The 18,703-nt window shown below is 58.7% G+C and overlaps 1 protein-coding gene across 1 annotated transcript; it reads right to left on the bottom strand.

The window, feature by feature from the left end:
* Nucleotides 1-6,422: 6,422 nt before the first annotated feature.
* RIPOR1 (RHO family interacting cell polarization regulator 1) lies at nucleotides 6,423-17,806 on the bottom strand (the record flags this gene model as incomplete). Its single annotated transcript, XM_079541559.1, is given in 25 exon segments — nucleotides 6,423-6,520; nucleotides 7,548-7,638; nucleotides 8,026-8,109; nucleotides 8,191-8,387; nucleotides 8,648-8,806; nucleotides 8,886-9,047; nucleotides 9,122-9,257; nucleotides 9,405-9,579; nucleotides 9,710-9,849; nucleotides 10,672-11,484; nucleotides 12,116-12,256; nucleotides 12,423-12,552; nucleotides 12,772-12,841; nucleotides 12,844-12,919; nucleotides 13,172-13,297; nucleotides 13,616-13,659; nucleotides 13,734-13,797; nucleotides 13,880-14,032; nucleotides 14,243-14,296; nucleotides 14,540-14,563; nucleotides 14,790-14,868; nucleotides 14,982-15,134; nucleotides 17,037-17,163; nucleotides 17,279-17,380; nucleotides 17,383-17,806. Coding segments are annotated over 25 exon segments (3,822 nt in total).
* Nucleotides 17,807-18,703: the final 897 nt, after the last annotated feature.

The raw sequence follows: 18,703 nt of genomic DNA, 5'->3' as shown, positions 1-18,703 counted from the left end.
TCCGCCGAATTCCGAAACCACCCCGAGGAGGTGGAGGAGGGAGAACGGAGAGAGCCGAAAGGAGGTGGGAGATGATAAATAGGGGGGGGGGGGGGGGGGAAACGGATAACGGCCGAACAGGGGGGAACGGGCCGGGCGCGGAGCGGCGGGGCGGGGAGGGAGGGGAGGAGGAAGGGAAAGGGAAGGAGAAAGGAGGGGGCGGGGGGGGGGGGGGAGGGCGGCGGTTCGCGTGGCGGGGAGGGGGCGGCAGCCGGGCCCCGGCGGGGCGGCGGGGAGACAAAGGGAGGAAAATGGAGGCGGCCGCGAGGGCCGGGCGGGCCGCGGCCCAGCGCCGCGCTGTGGGGAACGGCGGCGGTGGCAGCGGGCAGGCGCGGGCCGCGCTGGGGACGATAGAGGGAGACAAAGCCCCCTGCTTCCCCGGCGGCGGCCGCTGCGGGGCCCCAGCCGGCGCGGAGCCCCATCGTGACACCTAGAGGCCGGAGAAAGCGACTGCAAACCCCCCGCTCACCGCTTACCTGCGCCCGCGCCCCGCCGGGCTCGCTCCCGGCGCCGAGGCCCCGCCGCACGCCGCCCCGCAGCCGCCCCCGGCCCCGCGGAGCCGCCGCTCCCCTCGCGCCCCGCCGCGGCCGCCGCTAGCGCCCGGCACCAGCTCGCGGTTTAATCGCTCCACAGTCGCTTCGGACACAAAATGGCGGCGGGCGGGGCGGAGTGCGCCTGCGCGAGCGCGGCTGCCGCGGACCGCCGGCCGGAGCGGGGAGGGGAGGGGGAGGGGGGGGAGGGGACGGCGCGCGCGGGGAAGCGGCCGCGCGCGGGGTGTGCTGGGAGGGCGGGGCGGGGCGGGGGAAAGGGGGGGGGGGGGGGTGCGCGGGGCGCGCGCCAACTTCAAACGCCGGGCTGGGGCGGCGGCGTCACTTCGTGTGCGTGCGTGCGTCACGTGGTAGGGAGGGCGGGGCGGCGGCGCGCTGAGGGGAGGCTGTGCCCCGCCCCGGCCCGCCCGGCCCTGAGGGGAGCGGGGCGCTGTTAAGCGGCGCCCCGAGTTTTGTGTCCCTTCCGCATCCGCCCTGGGGCGGGAAGCCGCCTCAGCTGTAGGAAGGGGGAAGGCGTGGCACGAGTCCAGGGTGCAGATAGTACCGGGGAGGCTTGAGGGATCGATGGGTGTTGTGAGTTGGGCGAGGAGCTGACAGGGCTGCCTTGAATTCGAGGGAAACCTCCGGGTGATTTTGTAAATACCGACGAGTTGGCGCTTGAGTGGAACGTGCTGAGATTTACCTCAGCGCCCAGATTTACCTCAGCGCTGGCAGAGGCGAGCTGAGGGCGCTTCCTCTGAGCTCACGCTGTGCCCCGTTTTTATTTTCCTACCATTAAAGCATGCAAAGTGAAGCTGGGTTAAAATTTGAATGGTTTAAGGTGCGTCGGAAAGAAGTTATTTCTTCCTACTTTGACACGGCCTACAGACAGGGAGCTCAGAGAAAAGGCAGAGACCCAAACAGCAACAGGCTGGGCAGTTCTGGGGTTGCTGCAGTTGAGGCTGATAATAAATTCCTGCTCAGATTTTTCCCTTGTGAGGTGTCATAGAGGAGCAAAAGCTGTTTGGCAGCCCAGCCAAACACCCCAACCTGCTTGGCAAGTGACAAAACTATCAGACAGACGCAGCATACATTAACGTGTGTAAATGGTGCCCTTAAATCCCAGTCTGAACATCAGTCATGCTGTGGAGCTGTCGTAGGGATGGGAAGAACTTGCCAGGATGCTGTGGAGGAGGTGAGCTCTGTGCCTCTGCTTTCAGGGCTTATTTCACCTTCTGCCCTCCCAACCTTTATGTTGGTGGGAGGGCTGTAGCACCAGTGGTCCTTAAAGGGCTGTTGGTTCATTTTGGAGGGTGATGGCACCAGCCCGAGTCCATTACTTCATTCCAGCAGGGGAAACAGCATGGCAGGCAGCTGCAGAGGGTGTGCTGTGGCTGGGATGTGGCTCTGATTCTTTAACCTCATCCGTAGGAGGAAAAAACTAGTGACAGATGTCACAGATTGACAGTTACGGGAGGTGAGAGGGTGCAGCCCCCTGCTGTAACATCTGGAAATCTTAATTACTTCTGTGGCGTGAATTCGATTACAGTTTTTTTATTATAAGCCATCAAACCATCGCTTCTTACTTTGAGGAGAGTAACATATGTTTCATGTGTGGCCACAAATCCTGCTTTAAGCTCAAAAGCTTAGGTCAGCATTGCTTAACGTGAAGTGGAGCACTGTCTGTATGTAAGATGACGTTTTACTTTCCTTTAAATACTCACACCAGGCCAGGAGTAACTGGCTTCTAATGTTCCATCTGCCTTTTCTTGGTAGCTGTCCAGTGGCAAATGTTGCACGTCCTTTTGTGTGAGGAAGCAGAAAGTATTCTCAGGCACTTTCTCGTGGCCTTTTCTTGGCAGAGATGCGTGAAACCATCTACCAGTGCGTGCTGGGGGTACAGCTGACCTCTTGGCCTCGGATCCCTCCATCAGAGGTGCTTCTGAGCTGATCTGCAGAGGATTCAAGCCTTTGCAATAACATCCCACTGCCCTACTTTCAGCCTCCCGAAAATCACCCTCCTAGCATCTCCAGATTAGACACCCAGAGGCAGATGTTGCTTGGAAGTTATCGGAGGCGTCTGAAGTTATTTGTCCTGGAGCTGCTTGCCCATGAGCAGAAATCGTGGGAGCTAGAGCCAGGGAGCCCCTGGCTGCCTTGATGAGCTCCCAGCTCAGCTTTGAGCCCTCATTTCCTGCTGTTTCTAACTGTGTTCTCTGATCACCTTCAGACTGTATGAGGTGGGAATCACCCTCTTCTTTAAGAAGGAGAGCAAACATTAATGTTAGTTTAAATTTAGTTTTGGACACCGCCTGGAGCACGCTTTGATCTCTGTATGAAGTGAAGCCCTAGCTGTCACCTCAGAGGTGGTCCCTGAAGAACAAGCCCGTGGTGTGTATACCAACAGTCCTGCACTGAACAGTCAGTGACCCTGAGGATGCTGTTGTTTTGCTACAGCCAAATGCAGAGCACTTGGCCTTCTGAATCTTTTATGAGTGTCCTAAAATGCGTGCGTAGTGAATGCTTTGGAAGCACAGTTTCATACAAGCCTTGGCTAAGGTGAGAGGTCCAAATCTGAGCCTGCTCAAGCAAGAGAATCTCCAACTCCTGTGATCTCCTAAATGTGGCCGGACATCAAAATTTCAGTCATTTCTTAGTCAGGAGGGATGATCAGAGCTCGTGATGCCCCAAAGAGGCAGTGTCTGCTTGGGGTTGTTCTGTTTGGTGCTCTTGGGGTCACCGAATCTGACTGTGCCGAGCAGCTGCACCTGCCCTGATGCTCTCCAAGGGGAGGACGCGTTGGCTGGTTGTTTTTTTGCTGGTACAAAAAGGCTGCGTGCTCCTTTATTTACAAGGAAAACAGCAGTAAGTGGGGTGAAGGAAAATCTTCCCAGAGCACGTGGGTAATGTAACCATGACACAGACACCTTCCCACGGACTGCAGCTCCTACAAAAAAGCAAGTGGCTGCAACAGTCATTGGTGCTGCTGAGCACACACGCACATCCGTGAGAGGGAGAGATGTTTGGAGTGCTGACACAGATTGGGCTGACAAACGTGGTGCTGGAGCACTGTCTCCTTTGAAACAGCAAACATGCTGCTGCACAGTGCACTCTGTGGTGCAGCATCCATCCGTGTGTGCAAAGAGTGGCATCCAGCAAGCTGATCCATGGAGCTGCACAATTCCTGCATAAGGGCTGGAGCACACGTGAAGTCCTGGAGGGAAAAGTTCAGTCCTCCCTTCCCCATCACCAATGGATCCTTGGTGATGCTGTTGCAAACTCATTCAGAACAAGGGGCTAGGCAATACATTCCTAAATTGACTCTCATATATATATATATTTCTAGATGATGTTAAAGCCACACAAATGAGATTATTCCTAGGACTTCCAGGATCAGAGTCATTTTGTACTGACGTGCAGCACCCTGCCTGCCCTGACAGAAGGCTGTTTTCCTGCTCCAATCTCTGCAGCCAAGGTACAGCTTATCCTGGAAGATGGTATTCTGCTGCAGGGATGGGGCCAGGCTTTGGCAGAGCAAGGAGAACACACACATAGGCTGCTGGAGCGCTGAACCGTTGGTATTTCCAGGGTTTAGCTGGGGGAAAAAGAAACGACACCGAACACGGTCTGGGCTACTTAATACCTTCAGGGTGTTTCTGTCCACAGCTATTACCTGACTGCAGCATGTGCCAGCCAAGACCCCTGTTCTCACTCCTGCTGCCTGCAGCTGAGAGCATGATTCAGAGCTTTGGGAGAAACACTGTGCTTTTGGCCTGAGGCTTGTCCAGCCCCCAAGTAGGTGGAATAATGCTAAGCTAGCACTGATGGAGCAAAGCATCTCCTGCTCGTACCTTTCCTGCAATCCTGTCTGCAGATAAAGCCACATCCAAAAGCGGTTGCTCTGAAAGCAGCACCCTGACAGATGTCAAGTTTGTTGAGGTGGTGCTGTGTCTGCTTGATGCTACCGTGTCGCAGATACCCAGCACACACCTGGGTGGCAGAGAACTGACCAAGCTGCCCTGAGCCTCCTCCTGGCCTTGCAGGCTTATGGTACTAAAGCACACCCCAGTATGAGAGATGCCTAGGTGCCCTTGCTGCTGACGTGGTGCTTGCCAACCACTTGCAGTAAGTACATTTCCCAAGTGGGACACCCTGTGCACCGTGGTGTGATGCTGCTGGAGCTGACCCCAGGGGTCTTTGCCACTGCTGGCGCCTTTTGCTGCTTTAACCTGCTCCCCCCTCAGAACTGTGATGGCTGCTAAGATGATTAAGAGATTGGAGCATCTGCCATATAAAAAAGAGCCTGGAAGAATGAAGGCTTGGAGCGGTTCTTATCCATGTCTCTCAACACTTGTGGTGGGTAAAGAAGACAGGCAGATTCTCCTCAGTGTTGCCCAGTGACAGAATGAGAGCCATACTGATAGCAGAATACAGGAATTCCATTGAAACTAAAGAAATGCTTTTTGTGCAGGGGTGGCTGAACACTGGAACACGTAGCACAGAAGTGTCCTGCCATCTCCATCCTCAGAAACAGTCAAAACCTGACACGACGTGGTCCTGAGCAGCCTGCTCGAGCATGTTGAGTGGGGAGGAATGGAAGGCCGTGTGAAGGCCATGTTCAGAGGTCCTTTCCCAACTCTATTCCATAATTCCTTGATCTGTTGTGGCTTGTTATCATTGTAATGAGACATACATGGTCCTACCATTCTCACTTGCAGCCCTTGCCTTCCTTCTCTGGGGCAGGTCAGGGCTTCCCTGTTCTGAGCACAGCTCAGCTGTGACCCTGCTCTGCCCACCGTGGCGTGGCATCTTGGTGAGGCTTCCCATGCTCTGCAGCATCTTGCTAACTCACATAGCTCAGAGAAAGTGAAAACTCCTTGCTTTGCTGAAAGAGACGCCTGCTATACTGCTGGTAAAACCAGAAGGTTGATCCTCACCTGAGAAACACCCAGCTTTGTCCAGAGTGCCACACACAGGCCATAGCTCCCTGCCCCTCAACAAACACCCACACAGCGACACCACTGCTCAGTAAAGGTTTGCTTTTATTTCTGGTTTAAAATCAAAATTAGTCATTCTCTGTAATTACATTATATATAGATTTATAGAGACATTATAGAAAAGAATTTGTTGCTTTTTTTTTCTGAAAAAAAAAAAAAATCGTAAATAAAAAATAAAATAAAACAAACAGGAACGAAAGGAAAAGGTGGCAGCGTCCGTCTGTCCGTCCCTCTGTCGCTCCTCCTGCCCTGCCCTCCCCAGCAGAGGGGAAGGGCGCTGGGCTGGGTTCCACCGCTGGGGAGGGACAGGAGCATGCAGAGCTGGAAAGAAGAAACGCCAGCAGAATATATTAATATATCTCATATCTCATTTTATTTAAGTCCTGTGGACTTCCAGGCGGCAAAAAGGGCAGCGGTTCCCTCCCAGCCCAGGCGACTTCTGGAAAGAAACAGCATCGCTTCCAAAGTGTGAGTCCTTCCAGGAAAGGGCACGCGGCCCCGAGCGACGGGAAGGCAAGAGGCAGAGAGGAATCCGGTGCGTCTCCCTGCCGCTCCGATCAGCAGCTGTAGCACGAAGGGTGGGTTCCCTGTGTGTTTTCAATAGCAGTCGAAGGGTGGGGTGTGCAGCGAGCCCCTCCTCGCCCAGGGGTGCGTGCGCGGCCCCCCGCACGGCTGGTGTTCGGGGCAGGGGAAGCGGTGCTCCGTAAGGCAGTGTGCGGCCGCGGCGAGCTGCCGGCGGGGGTGGTGCCCAAGTGCTGCTGTGGGCAGGGCCGTCGGCTGGGCCCAGCCTTTGCGAGCCCAAGCGCAGCCCAGCAGTGCCCTTGTCCTCGAGGGATGGCGGGTGGCTCTGCGTGGCATCTCAGAAAGCCGTGCTGGCCATGCTGGCTGGGGCGAAGATCCGTGGGAGGCTGTCCAGGGTCTCCTCCAGTCGCCGGTGTGCTGACTTGCCATCTTCCCCTGCAAGCACGGGCCACGGTCAGTGAAGCAAAAGGCAGAAGTTCTGTTGCATCCCATCCCTAGCCAGCTTCTCATTTTTGTCTTGTGACAAAAGTGATGCTGATGCCTGACAGAGCTGAACCAGCGTGGTACAGCCACAGAGCTCCTGGTAACGTGTTGGCACAGCTACCTGGGGAGGTGTGGGAGTGCCCAGAGGAGTTCAAGAACCATGGAGATGTGGTGCTGGGAGGTACGGTCAGTGGACAGGGTGGGACTTGGGGATCTGAGAGTTTTTTCCTAACCTTAATGGTTCCATGATTCTTACATTCTCCTTAGCACACCCTTGTACAAATCCCATCTCTAGAAGCCCACGGAGTTCCCAGGCCAGGAACTAGGGCAAGGGGGCCAGGCTCGGGGCTGTGCCAGGTGCAGCATCCCAACCTGCTGTGCACTTCTGCATGCGCCCACACAGGGACCCCGAGAGCTTCCCAACACCCCCGCATACACACAGGGATGCACGCTCCATGCTGAGAGATCTCTGCCCAGCAGCCCTGCACACAGATCTGCACACAGCAGCTGTCCCCAGCAGGGCTGGTGACGTGGGACACAGGACACATGGCACCTATGTGCGCAGGCATTGCTGTGGGGCTACGAACAACCAAGACACACAGACTCCAAGAAGTGACATGGCTGACAGGCTCTAAGACAGAGACATTCGTGAGCAAAGCAGCAGGAGTGGGGGCTGAGGGACAAGGACAGCTCACATGTCCCAACCTGTGCAGCAGCTGCCACGATCTGGAGGCCTAGAAACCCACTCAGATGGTTCTCTCAGTGCCATCTAGCAAATAATAAATAACACCCACGCTTAGGGCTGTGCCCGCAGGAATCCTTGCTGCCCACCACCGCTCTCACCCCACAGAGTTTGGGCACCATGAGCCAGAGCACAGGGCAGGCAGGGATCAGCCCAGGTCCTTTTCTCCCTTGGGTGGTGTGACATGGGGTGATGCCCCTCTGGCAGCTGTGAGCAGGGGTGATGCAGGACACTCACCACACAGCATCAGGCTCTGCTTGGCTGCCTCCCGCACAGGCTCCTTGTCTGTTTGGCACAGGTAGACCAGCTGCTCAATGCTCTCCTTGGCCTGTAGGAGAGGGGAGAGGGCTGAACGTGGTTGGCGTCAGCCACATGGATGTGACCCACACGGGAAAGCAGCAAGGTTCCTGCAATGGTAGGTAGCAGGCAGGGCAGACCCCTATTAGAGCTCAACCTCCAGACCAGCCCCGGGCAGAAAAAGTCACAGAATCATAGAATGGCTTGGGTTGGAAGGGACCTTCAAGATCATCCAGTTAGAACCCTTGGCTGTGCCCCCTTTCCCTTTCTACTGTACCCCAGCACATTTGGGGCACCCCTAGGAGCTGGAGGCCGCGCAGAAACAGTAGCAGGCAGCATCAGTTCTTCTCCATCCACCCCACAGCCAGCTCAGCCTGGAAGCAAATTCCGCATGGGCTTCTTTGTGCGCCCATCTCACCTTGAGGCAGCCCAGCGCCACGCAGCCAGCCACACGTGTCTGCACCTCCTCATCCTCCAGCTGTCCCAGGAAGCACACGAGGGCCTGGGGCAGAGCGAGGGCTCAGTGCCACCGCTCCAAGCAGCAGCCCAGAGCCCACGTGCTCCCCTCCTGCCCATGCCATACCCGCTGGCGGAAGCGGGGGTTTTCCGCCAGGCTGCGGAGCTGCGCCGACACGGCGCTCACCACCTTGCTGTTTCCTTCCACGAGCAGCAAGCTGAGCGCCTTCAGCCCTTCCTTCTTCAGGCGGCCCTCAGGCACACGCTTCAGTGCCCGCAGCACCACGTCCTGGTCGTCTGAGTTGAGGTTCTGTGCCAGCAGCACTGTGGGGACAGCCCGGTGAGCCGAGCATCCGTGGGGAGCTCGGCCTCCACCCACAGCAGGCGGAGGGACCCCACATAGGATGCTGGGGGCACCCGAGTTGGGGACCTGCAGAAAGTGAGGTCCAAAGGGTGCCCAGGATGGGAGCGTAGGAGGGGGCTGAGCACCAGCAATGGTCAGGGTGAGTGAGCCTTTGGGTGATACCCCATAGTGCTGTACACCCTACTGCCTCCGGCTCAGAGCCTGGCAGAGGGGCACCCACCTTCCTCTGCCAGCTCCATCACGTAGGTGTCGAGCACCAGGGCTCCGAGGGACTCAAAGTGGCTCCAATACTGGAAGATGGTGACCTGCTCACCCTGGGTGCCACCGGGTCGTCGTGGCAGCCGCCGGTTCAGCACATCTTCCACCAGCTTCACACATACTGCGGGAAAATAACGAGGTCAGGGTGTGCAGTACCTCGTAGGGTTGGAGATTCTCTTCCTGCACACCCACAGGCTCACCCGCATCAGCCAGTCCTGGGTGCCGCTCGCTGATGGGTGCTGCGTACTGCGCACTGAGCACCTGCAGGAACCGCTCCACGGGGCAGGTGTAGATGTTGGGCAGCTCCACGCAGTGGTCCCAAAGGGGCAGCACCCCTTCTTTCCGCGTTGAGAACTGCACCACTGCAGGGACAGGCGGTGTCAAGCCACACATCCAGCTGGCAGATCCCTCCTGTGCAGCCCCTTGCTGCCCTTACCTCCGGCAGCAGAGCCCGCTGCTTCCAACCGCTCCTCCATCAGTTGGCACACGATCTCCAGCACCTGTGCCTCCCGCAGCAGCCTGTCCAGGGCAAACATCTCCCGGCACCTCAGAGGCCCAAAGGTGCCCAGGTTCTGTAAGGCACAGGTATGCCAGTGACCTTAAGGACAGCGTGGCGCCCAGACCCCAGCACAGCAAGGCGTCTCAGAGGGGCTTACTGTGAGGAGCCATGGCCAACCCCACCATGTGTCCCACCATCACGTCCCAGTCCCCAGTCTCACCAGCAGCAGGCGGTTGCAGTTGTGGAGGTGGAGCACCAGGGCCTTATCCAGGAACTCATTGCTGGTGCTCATGGGGTCTGCGCTGCCCTCAGAGCCACTGCACGTTCCAGTATCATCTGCTCCCACCTCACCAGCACTGGGAGCCCTGCTTCCACGCCGCGCTCTGCTGGCCCTCCTGCAAACCAGCGAGAGACTGAGCCGGATCAGCACAGGGCACCTGAATCCAGCCCTTCCTTCCCCACTAGAGCTCAGCTCCCCAACCCCTGCTGCTCTGTGTCTCTTCCATGAGACACTGCTCCGCACACCTCTCATCCTGCAGAGCCTCTTCCTCCGAGCCCTCTGAGTCCTCCATGTCAGAGGTGTTGAGGAAGCTGAAGCTCTCCAGAGCGTGCTCCACTGTGAGGCTGATGCTGGAGGCACGGCTGAGAAACACACCCTGCTTGTGCTGCAAAGGAAAGAATGGTCAGATCTTAGCAAGCCACTCTAAGGGGCCTCACTACCCTCATCCCTGAGTCAAGGTCAAGGATGGCCCCACCACTACAGTCATTGCCATGAGGGATGTCCCCAGCACTGTCGTAACAATTGGACAGATCAATATGATTGAAAAAGGTGCTTCACCAGAGGTGTAGTAACAAAGGATCAGCACGACAGAAAGATGCTATAAAGGAAGGGAAGAAGATTGCTTACCCATACCAGAAGATCCCAGGTTCACAAGGGAAAGCTTCACCAAGGAGAGATCTCCAACCAGAGATCCTTCCCAAGAGGCAGCCAGCCCTTAAATGAGGTCTAAGAGAGGTGCAGCCAAACTCCACCTCTTCCTATCACACAGCTGAACTGCCTTCACCTGTGCTCCCAGGACTGACCGGGTCCCTTCCTCAGGTGCTCCATCAGTGGTTCAGGAACTCAACAGTTCCCATACAACTGCTGTCACTGAATGGTGCCAACGTGGATGGGCCCACCACCCTTGTACTCTGGGCAGTACCATCCAGATGACCCCACCACCCTCATCCCTGGTCACTGCCACCCGGCATGGTCCCACCAACCTTGTCCCTTCAGCAGTGCCATCAGGGATGGCCCCAGCACCCCCATCACTGCCATAGGGGATGATCCCACCACTGTTGTCACTGGTCACTGCCATCAGGGACGCCCCAACCACCCTCACAGCTGAGCTGAGCCATCAGGGATGGCTCCACCACCCTCGTGCCCTGGGCAGTGCCACGGCTCTTGTCACTGTTCCCTGCTGCTGACTCCCTCTGGGCCTCCTCACCAGCAGGATCTCCTCCAGATGTTTGAGCTCCCGTTCCAGGGGCTGCAGCTCTGGAAACTGTCCCCGATAGTCATCCAGGGCCGAGGCCAGGAGGCTGATGGCCTCTTCCAGCCCTGAGTCCACAGCCTTCACCCGTGGGACCGCTGGGGGGCTGGTGGCCAGGTGTGGGGCTGGGACGGGCCCCTCCTCTGTGGGGGCCTGTGCCAACACCACGGGTGGCGTGGGGGCTTCACTTCCACAAACGTCCTGTGCTGGTGCTGGGCTTGCTACTGGCTCAGCCTCCACTTCATGGGTTTCAGCCCATGCCACCATGGCACGTGGCTTGGCCTCAGGGCCACTGTCCTTCCCTGCCCAGGTCTCTGGCACAGAATTCGAGGCACCAGGGAGGGAGTCATCGTCCACCTTGCCCGCATCGTGTTCCTCCAGGCTGGGAGAGGGCTCCCATGGGCCCTCCATAGCCTTGGCCTCCATGCTCGCATCCACGCTGGCTTCACTGATGTGGCTGAGAGTCCGGGTGTAGGGCACATGCCCGTTGGCCACAGCGTCCTTCTTGCAGCCATCCTGCTCCTCTGGGGGCTCAGGCAGGTCTGTCCCAATGGGGACGCCACCGCCAGCCCCAGTCTCCTCCTGCTGCTGTGAGAAGGAGATCTCGATGGCAGGGGCCGAGGCCTGCACCTCGGGCTGCACGATGGGCTTGTGGGCGGCGTGGCGAGTGCTGCTGGACAACTGGGGGCTGGAGGAGTCATCTGACGACTCAGAGGAGATGGACCAAGCTGTGCCGTTCTCCAGCTCCTCCTGACGCCGCAGCATGTTCTAGGGAAGGGACAGCGACATGTCAGGAGGCACTGAGGCTGCTGTGATCTTTGGGGCAGGAATGGGCTCTGCTTGGTGCGCTGCTGCCCTTTCCAGCTGGAGGGACCCTGCCATGGTGCTAATGGGTCTACCAGCATGGGGAGATGGGGTCCTCAGCGGCAAGAGAGCAACAGCCCCACCACCAGCCTGCAGAGGGCAGCACCAGTGTCACATCAATGTCACACTGATGTCACACAAACACCACACCAACACCGCGTCGACATTGCACCCCTCTCACCAACGCTGGGCACCACACCACCGCACCGACGTCGTGCCAGTGCCGCACTGGTGTGACGTCAGTGTCACCCCAGCCCCACACCGTTGTCATCCCGATGTCACATCAGTGCCACCCCATCATGCTACCAATGCCACACCAGCACCACGCCGATTTCAAGCTAGAGTCACGCCAGCACCCCGCCACGTTAGCACCATGTTGGCCGTCACACCAATGCCACAGCGTGGCACGGCCACCAGTGCAAGGATAAGGCCAGCTCTTCTACTCGCTGGTGAGCAGGGGTCGAGCAGCTACACTACAGCAGGATGGCCACGCTGCTGGGCTACGCTACGGGCCGGCTCCAGCCATCGCACTTACGCGGCCTGGCTGCGGCCATCTCCCAAGCTCGACCGAGGAGACGTCGCCGCAAGAGCAGCTCCGAGACAGCTTCTCGAAGAGTGTCTCCCGAAAGATGTCCAACAAGGACCAGCCGTGCTTGTCGGCTGCCCGCAATGGGCTCTTGGGCAGAGAGAAGAGGAGCTGTGAGGGCAGGGGGGCCGGCGGCGCGAGCCGTGGCCGGATGGATGGCCACCCACTGGGACTTCCCCTGGCACACTCAACTCAATAAAGCAAACCCCACCGTGGGCGCTTCCACCCAACCGTGGTTGCCCAGCTCCATGCTTACATAGAAAGCCTGCTCCCGCAGGGACGGCGTATCAGGTGGGCTCTGGTTATAGGTGGAGAAGCGCTTGTTCACCGTGGAGGCCTTGTTGACGGTGCTGGCTGCCGAGGGCTGGTCATCCTTGTCGAAGGGGCTGCAGGGGAGAGAGGGGAGGTGAGGGAAGCATCCTAAGACAGAAGGTCCCAACATTGCAGCGAGCAGGGGGGGGGCGGACAGCACTTCAAGGTGCTCTTCAGCCTCTGGCTTTCCAGAACAGAAGGCCGATTTTGGGATGGGTGAAAGCTCAGGAGAGGCCGGTTGTTGGTTCCCATTCCTGCTACGCTCAACTGGCAAATCCTGCTGAGATACTCACTTCCAGGTCACCTCCAGGCTGAGTTTGAGGGTACCCAAGTCGTTGATATCCACCGCCACTACCTGGGGAGAGCTGCAAAGAGGTCCTTGGTCTCACAGGACACGTTGCCCACCACCACGTGGTTGGCCAGGCTCTTTAACTCCGTCACCTGGGGAAGGAGGAGGAGAGGATGAGACAAGGCCATCATCAGTCAGGCTGCTGCCAGGATGCCATCCCTGTGGAATAGTATCCTCTTGTCCCAGCAAAGGGTGGGTTTGAATGAGGTCCAGTTCCCTCACTGTCTCGTGTGTGCCCAGCACAGCCACTGCAGGTGTTGCCCTAACGCAGCTCCTGCCAGGAAAGAGCCCACTGGCCCACAGCATCTCTGTCCCACTTGTGCTCTGACTGCAGGGCTCCTCACCTTGATGGAGAGGAACTCGGTGATGAGAGGCAAGAAAACCATCTCCTCGCTGTCCCACACCTGCTTGCTGTTCACCTCGATGCGTCCCCGCAGCTTCCACCGCTGCCGGCCGTACTTCATGAAGATCTGGAGAAGAGCAGAGGCATGGAATCAGGCTGCACAGGGCTCTGAGCACCGATGGAGCTGTGGGTGTTCCTGTTTATCGCAGGGAGTGGGACCAGATGGCCTTTAAGTGTCCCTTCCAACTCCAACATTCTATGATTCTATCATTCACAGGGCTGGGAGTTTTCTCTGCAACCCTGTGCCACCCACCACAGGTCCCCAACATACATTCCTGTTTGACACCAGCACCCAAGGACAAGGCCCACCCGTGTCCCTCATGCTCAGCATGGACCACAGAAGGGAGGAGGACAGATCCCCTTCCATACCCAAGGCTCCACCAACCTCATACTGATCACCAGCGCAGAGCCGGGCGAAACCTGCCAGCCCTGCAAGAGAAGGCAGAGGGATGATAGGACACAGCAGGCTAGTGCTGCTCCAGGGCTGGGATGGGACGCGGTACCTTTCATCCGAACATGGAACTCTCCCAGCTGGCTCTCCAGCTCACTCTCCAGCAGGCACATGTTCTGGGGGCAAGGGACAGAGCACCCATCACTCACCATCCATAGGGTCAACACCTCTCAGCCCCCCTAGCGCCGGCTGCCTCACCTCCGTGTATTCCTTGTAGCCCTTGCTGGCCTCAGCCAGGCTCTCACGTGCCTCTCGGCTGCCCGGTGAGCCCGTGCTGTAGGCTTTGACCATGTTGTGGGCCCCGTCGCGGAGCCGCCGCTGGATGCAGTAGGCTTCATACAGCTCGTCGATCTGCAAGGACAGGCCAGGGGTGCAGTGAGGGGCAGGGGGACAAGTGGCAACAGGGATAGTGGCTTCTTGAGGCGGTCTCCCAGTGCTCAGGGCACTGCGGGTTTGGCTTGGCATCACCGGAGCCTGGGAGCCAGGTGGGGAAGAGCACCGTGGCCCCAGTGCTGAATAGAGGCCAGAAACCCACAGAAGTACCCGATCCCCAGCTCCTACCTTGCTAGCATGAAACTCCAGGCGACGCAGGAAGCGCTCGATTGACTTCACTTGCTGGAAAAGCAGAGATGGTGTGAGAGGCTCCCTGAGAGGGGCTGCGGGCCAGGATATGGCCCTGCCTCACACTCCTGCTGTGCGATAGGACGTGTCCCAGGAAGCAGGCTACAAGCCACCACCAGTATCTGCTTTGTCCTCTGCTACCCTGAGTGCAGAGTCCCAGCCCTGGCTGCACAGGGGAAGGTGGGTGTGGAGGGGACGTGGGGAGGCAAGGGGATGGGGCACACTGCTCCTGCTTACCTTATCCAGATCGTAGAGAAAGCCCTGGAGGAGAGAGGAGAGGGATAAGATGCAGCACAAAGCCAGCTCTGCTCACCCAGGGAGCACCCACCACCCATAGCATGGCAGGAGGACAGGACCCCATGCAGCCCTACACCGTGGACTGTCCCCCGATGTCTCCGTAGGACCGTGAGCTGCCCCAACCATGACCAGCACCCCGAGCATCTGCACAAAGCACCTCTCCCTACAGACTCTTCCCAGCACCACTCACCAGGCGCGAATTCCTCTTGGACTCACGGATCTGGGTGCTGAGCTTCTCCAGTTCCAACTGGTGGACCTCCAGGTAGGCCCTGCGGACAGCAGCACCGCAGGCTCAGACGGGGACCTCAGCCCACACCACCCAGCCCCACGGACACCTTTGGGGGCACCCCGATCCCAACCTCCTAGCAGCCCCAGCACTTACGTCAGACCTTTCTTGAGCGCTTCGTACACCTCATCTAGGCGATTGGGCTGAGGCACCTTGGGTGGTGGGGATTTGTGGGACATTGAGAACATCCTACTGACCCTGGAGCCAGTCTTGCGGGAGACGGTGGGTGTGAAGGGTGAGAGGTTCCTGCTGAGAGAAGCCAGTGAAGCCGACACGGCCATGGTGAGCCCACGGCACTGGGGTCCTCCTGGGTGCCCATCTCACAACAAGGAGCTCCAGAAAGGAGGCCAAGTCCCAAGAGCTCCGTCCCGACCTGCCTGCCTCTCCCACAGCTCCCCAGCACCCAGTCAAACCGGCCAGCAGGGCCGGGCGGGATGAGGCCACGTGCGATTGCAGGGCTGGGAAATGCTGCCTGCCCCACGTGCCTGTGTCTCTGGGTGCATGTAGCTGCCCCAAAGTGGACATGGAAGAAAGGCTGTCCAGAGGAGTTGTGAGTGTGCTGTCCCTGGAGATGCCCATGGCTATGGATGGGGCACCCATCCCACAGCAAGGGGTTGGAACTGAATGGGCTTTGAGGTCCCCTCCAACCTCAGGCATTCTATGATTTATGATTCTATGACAAGGCAAACCCACTAAGCTCACGATGGAAAAGAGCAGGGAATCAATCCCATCTCAGAGGACCCCAGATGCTGGCTGTGGGCATGCCTCCATGGGATCCTCAGCTCCTTTTAGGAGGAGCAAAGGCAAACGTGCACCTGCCAGAGCCAAGCTGCTCTCCTAGAGTGACCATCTCCAGCCCCAAACATTCTCTAGAGAGTAACCACGCTCTGCTCCACCCTCAGTGCTTTGGGTGGCCATCGTGCATCCTTGAGAGACCTCTCAGGTGTCAGCACAGGAGCAACATGGGGACATGTGCCTGTCACCCCCCCCCCCATCAGCACAGCTGAGCACAGAGCACAGATATCACAGAGATACCTCCATGACCCAGAAGCACCATGCATCCTAACACTCCCCCTCCCGCCTTGTGCAATGTGAGCACAGCCTGGCCCCACCAGCAATGCCCCAGGCAGAACAGCCCTTCCCTTCTGCCCTCTAACGTAGCCACGTCACTGGTGCTGGCCTGGACCTCCCATTCTACGTGACTCCTCGGAGAGCAGCCAGAAGACTTCCCTGAAGCATCAGTACAGGAAAGTGAATATCTTGGCCTCAACCCAAGCCAACATGATGGGCGAGTGCTTGTTTTGCACATCCATCCCTTCCCCCTCCTCATCTGCCAAGGCTCTGGGCATCACAAGGAAGAGCCGAGTGTGGCTGGGGAGCTGCTCCCAGGCATGGGGAAGCTCCATGTGGGCATGTGCCAGTGCCAGGGGGCCGCCTGCCTGGAGGTGCTGCTGGAGCACGGCTCGCTCGTGCCACCACTTCCCAACGACTCCTTGCTAGGACTGGGAGGTAAGGAGAACCAAAAAGGGCTCCAAAGCATTAAAATGGCACAGTCCAAACCTACAGCACGTCTGCGTCTCAAGAACCACCCAAGGAGTTGGGAAGGGAGCAGAGGAAGGCGCAGGGTGGTTCTCCTTGATGTAAGTTTGGCACAGAAGAAGGGAGGATGTGATGGGTGCCACCAAGTCGCCAGCAGCGGAGAGGATGAGCAAGGACCGGCTGCTTGCTGATCCTCACAGCAGAGCAGCAGAGCTCACGGGCAGCCAAAAAAACCTTCCAGCACCAGGTTTAGGACGGCCAGAGGAAGCCCTGACTCACACCAGCACGGAGGGAGAAACTTGCAGCCATGGGACGTTGAGGAGCTGACACACAAAGCTTCTTCAAGACCACATTTGTTCCTCTACCACAGTCATTAAATGTGCTGGGGTGGTCACAGGGCAGCCCTGAGGAACTTCCTAAGGACCACCCTGCTGTGCCTGCCCTGGGACAGGGACAACCGAGCGCTGGGGTGACACAGGATGGGCTCAGCAGCCCCAGTGCCACATCTCTGGGTACCACCAATGTTCCCGTGGAGAGAAGGGACAGCACCTTGGGTAACAGCACTGTGCCCAGCCCCCAGCGTGCCGCACAGCACCAGCCCCCATCTCCTACCTGAAGGGCCGCTCTGCTGTCGAGTTCACCCCGGCGAACGACTGGCTCCTATTGATCTTGGCGACGAGGACTCGGCGCTGCGGCCGCGCAGACAGCGACATCGTTGAGTGTGACCTGGAGGGCCTCCCTAAGGGGACACAAGACAGCGGGGTCACCGCCAGCAAGGCATGGGGCAGCCACTGAGCAGCCCCCGGGTACATCACCACATGGCCCATGGGAAGAGGCTGAAGCCCCATGCCCACCGCGGTTCCTCCAGGACGTGGCCATGGCAAAGCCCCCGGAGCCCTGCTTGTCACCAAACGTGTCCTGCAGTCCCCCTGCCACCCTCAGCAAGCACAGGAATGTGTGGGGCAGGACCCTGCTGCCCAGCCCTGTGAGCAGGACGGAAACCTGCCGACAACAAAGCACTTTGGAAAGTCCCCGGCCTTTGCCAGGAGCTCTGTTGTCAGGAAGGGAAAGGCAGAGCTATTCCTGGTCCTCCGAGAAGTCCCCGTGGCCACTGCAGGAGCCCTGAAAATGCTGCCTGTCCTCATGGCAACGGCACCCACATGTCCCGTGCAAGGCAGAACCAATCCCTGAGTGCCAAAGCCCTGACCCAGCTGCCAGCTGGAGAGCATCGTCTCCTCTCCAGCCACCGCTGGATGCAGAAGCAGAGGGTCTGTGGCTCCTCCTGGTGTAACCCCACTGGGGTGCCCAGGGTGTGACAGAGCTCTGAGCCCATCCCAACCGTCCCCACGCAGCACGCACCTGCCCAGCCAACACAAAGCCATGCCCCAGCCTCCTCGGCACCGTGCTATGCTCCGTGTCCTCAGCGCCCAGGGACACCGCACCAAGGCCACCAGGAGCCACCAGCTGCCACTGCTGATTGCTCTGTGCAAATGGGGCCAGGGTGCAGCAGGTCCCACACTCTGTGCTCGGTCCGAGCCGAGCAGCTCTGTGGGTCTCGGTGTCGCCTTGGTCCCTTCAGTCACCAGGACAACGCTGCCCCAATTAAGCTCATTAGGAGGAGCTGTAATCCCTGCAGGGCCTGGGCAGATTACCCTCTTCAGGGCGGTTTAATCTGCTCCCCACTGAGCGAGCAGGGCCTGCGGCACAGGTGGGCTGTTCTATGGAGAAAGCACCCAGCAGCCCCACAGCAGTGCTAGGCACACGTGGAGCCCATCCTTTCCATTCCCAAGGGCATGGCGGGTATTCCAGGAGGGGCCTTCAGCAGGTGAAAGATGCTGAGGTTGTCACCAGGGAGCAGTGGCAGGATGGAGTGATGCTCAGTGTATCCCCAAACCCCTCAGGGTGTCCCTCACACTGGGACATGCATCTGACCTCGAGCATCAGCACCACAAGGAGCACTGCCAGCGGTGATGACATGGCATGGCCAGCTCCGTACCCTCACGCTCCATCCTGGGGACTGTGGCTTCCTCCCAACCCAAAGCACCGTGACACTGCAGTTATCAGCTCCAGCCTCGTGTTGCCATGTCCCCAGCCCCAGGGCCAGGAGCTCACTGAGGAGGGGAGTGCCCCATGAACCCCATCCTGCTCACGGTTTGCAGGACTGCTTGAGATGCTCGAGCCTGGCACACGTGGGCACTGAGTGGCAGCAGGGTCTGCTCCTGGCACGCTCTGCTGGCGGAAGAGAAACCCCAGCATGGTGCATTCCTGACATTACCGAG

The sequence above is a fragment of the Tetrao urogallus genome (assembly GCF_951394365.1).
Source record: "Tetrao urogallus genome assembly, chromosome: 12".
Classification (NCBI taxonomy): Eukaryota; Metazoa; Chordata; class Aves; order Galliformes; family Phasianidae; genus Tetrao; species Tetrao urogallus.
The sequence above is the reverse complement of the archived record's forward strand: the minus strand, read 5'-3'. Positions and strand labels throughout refer to the sequence as shown.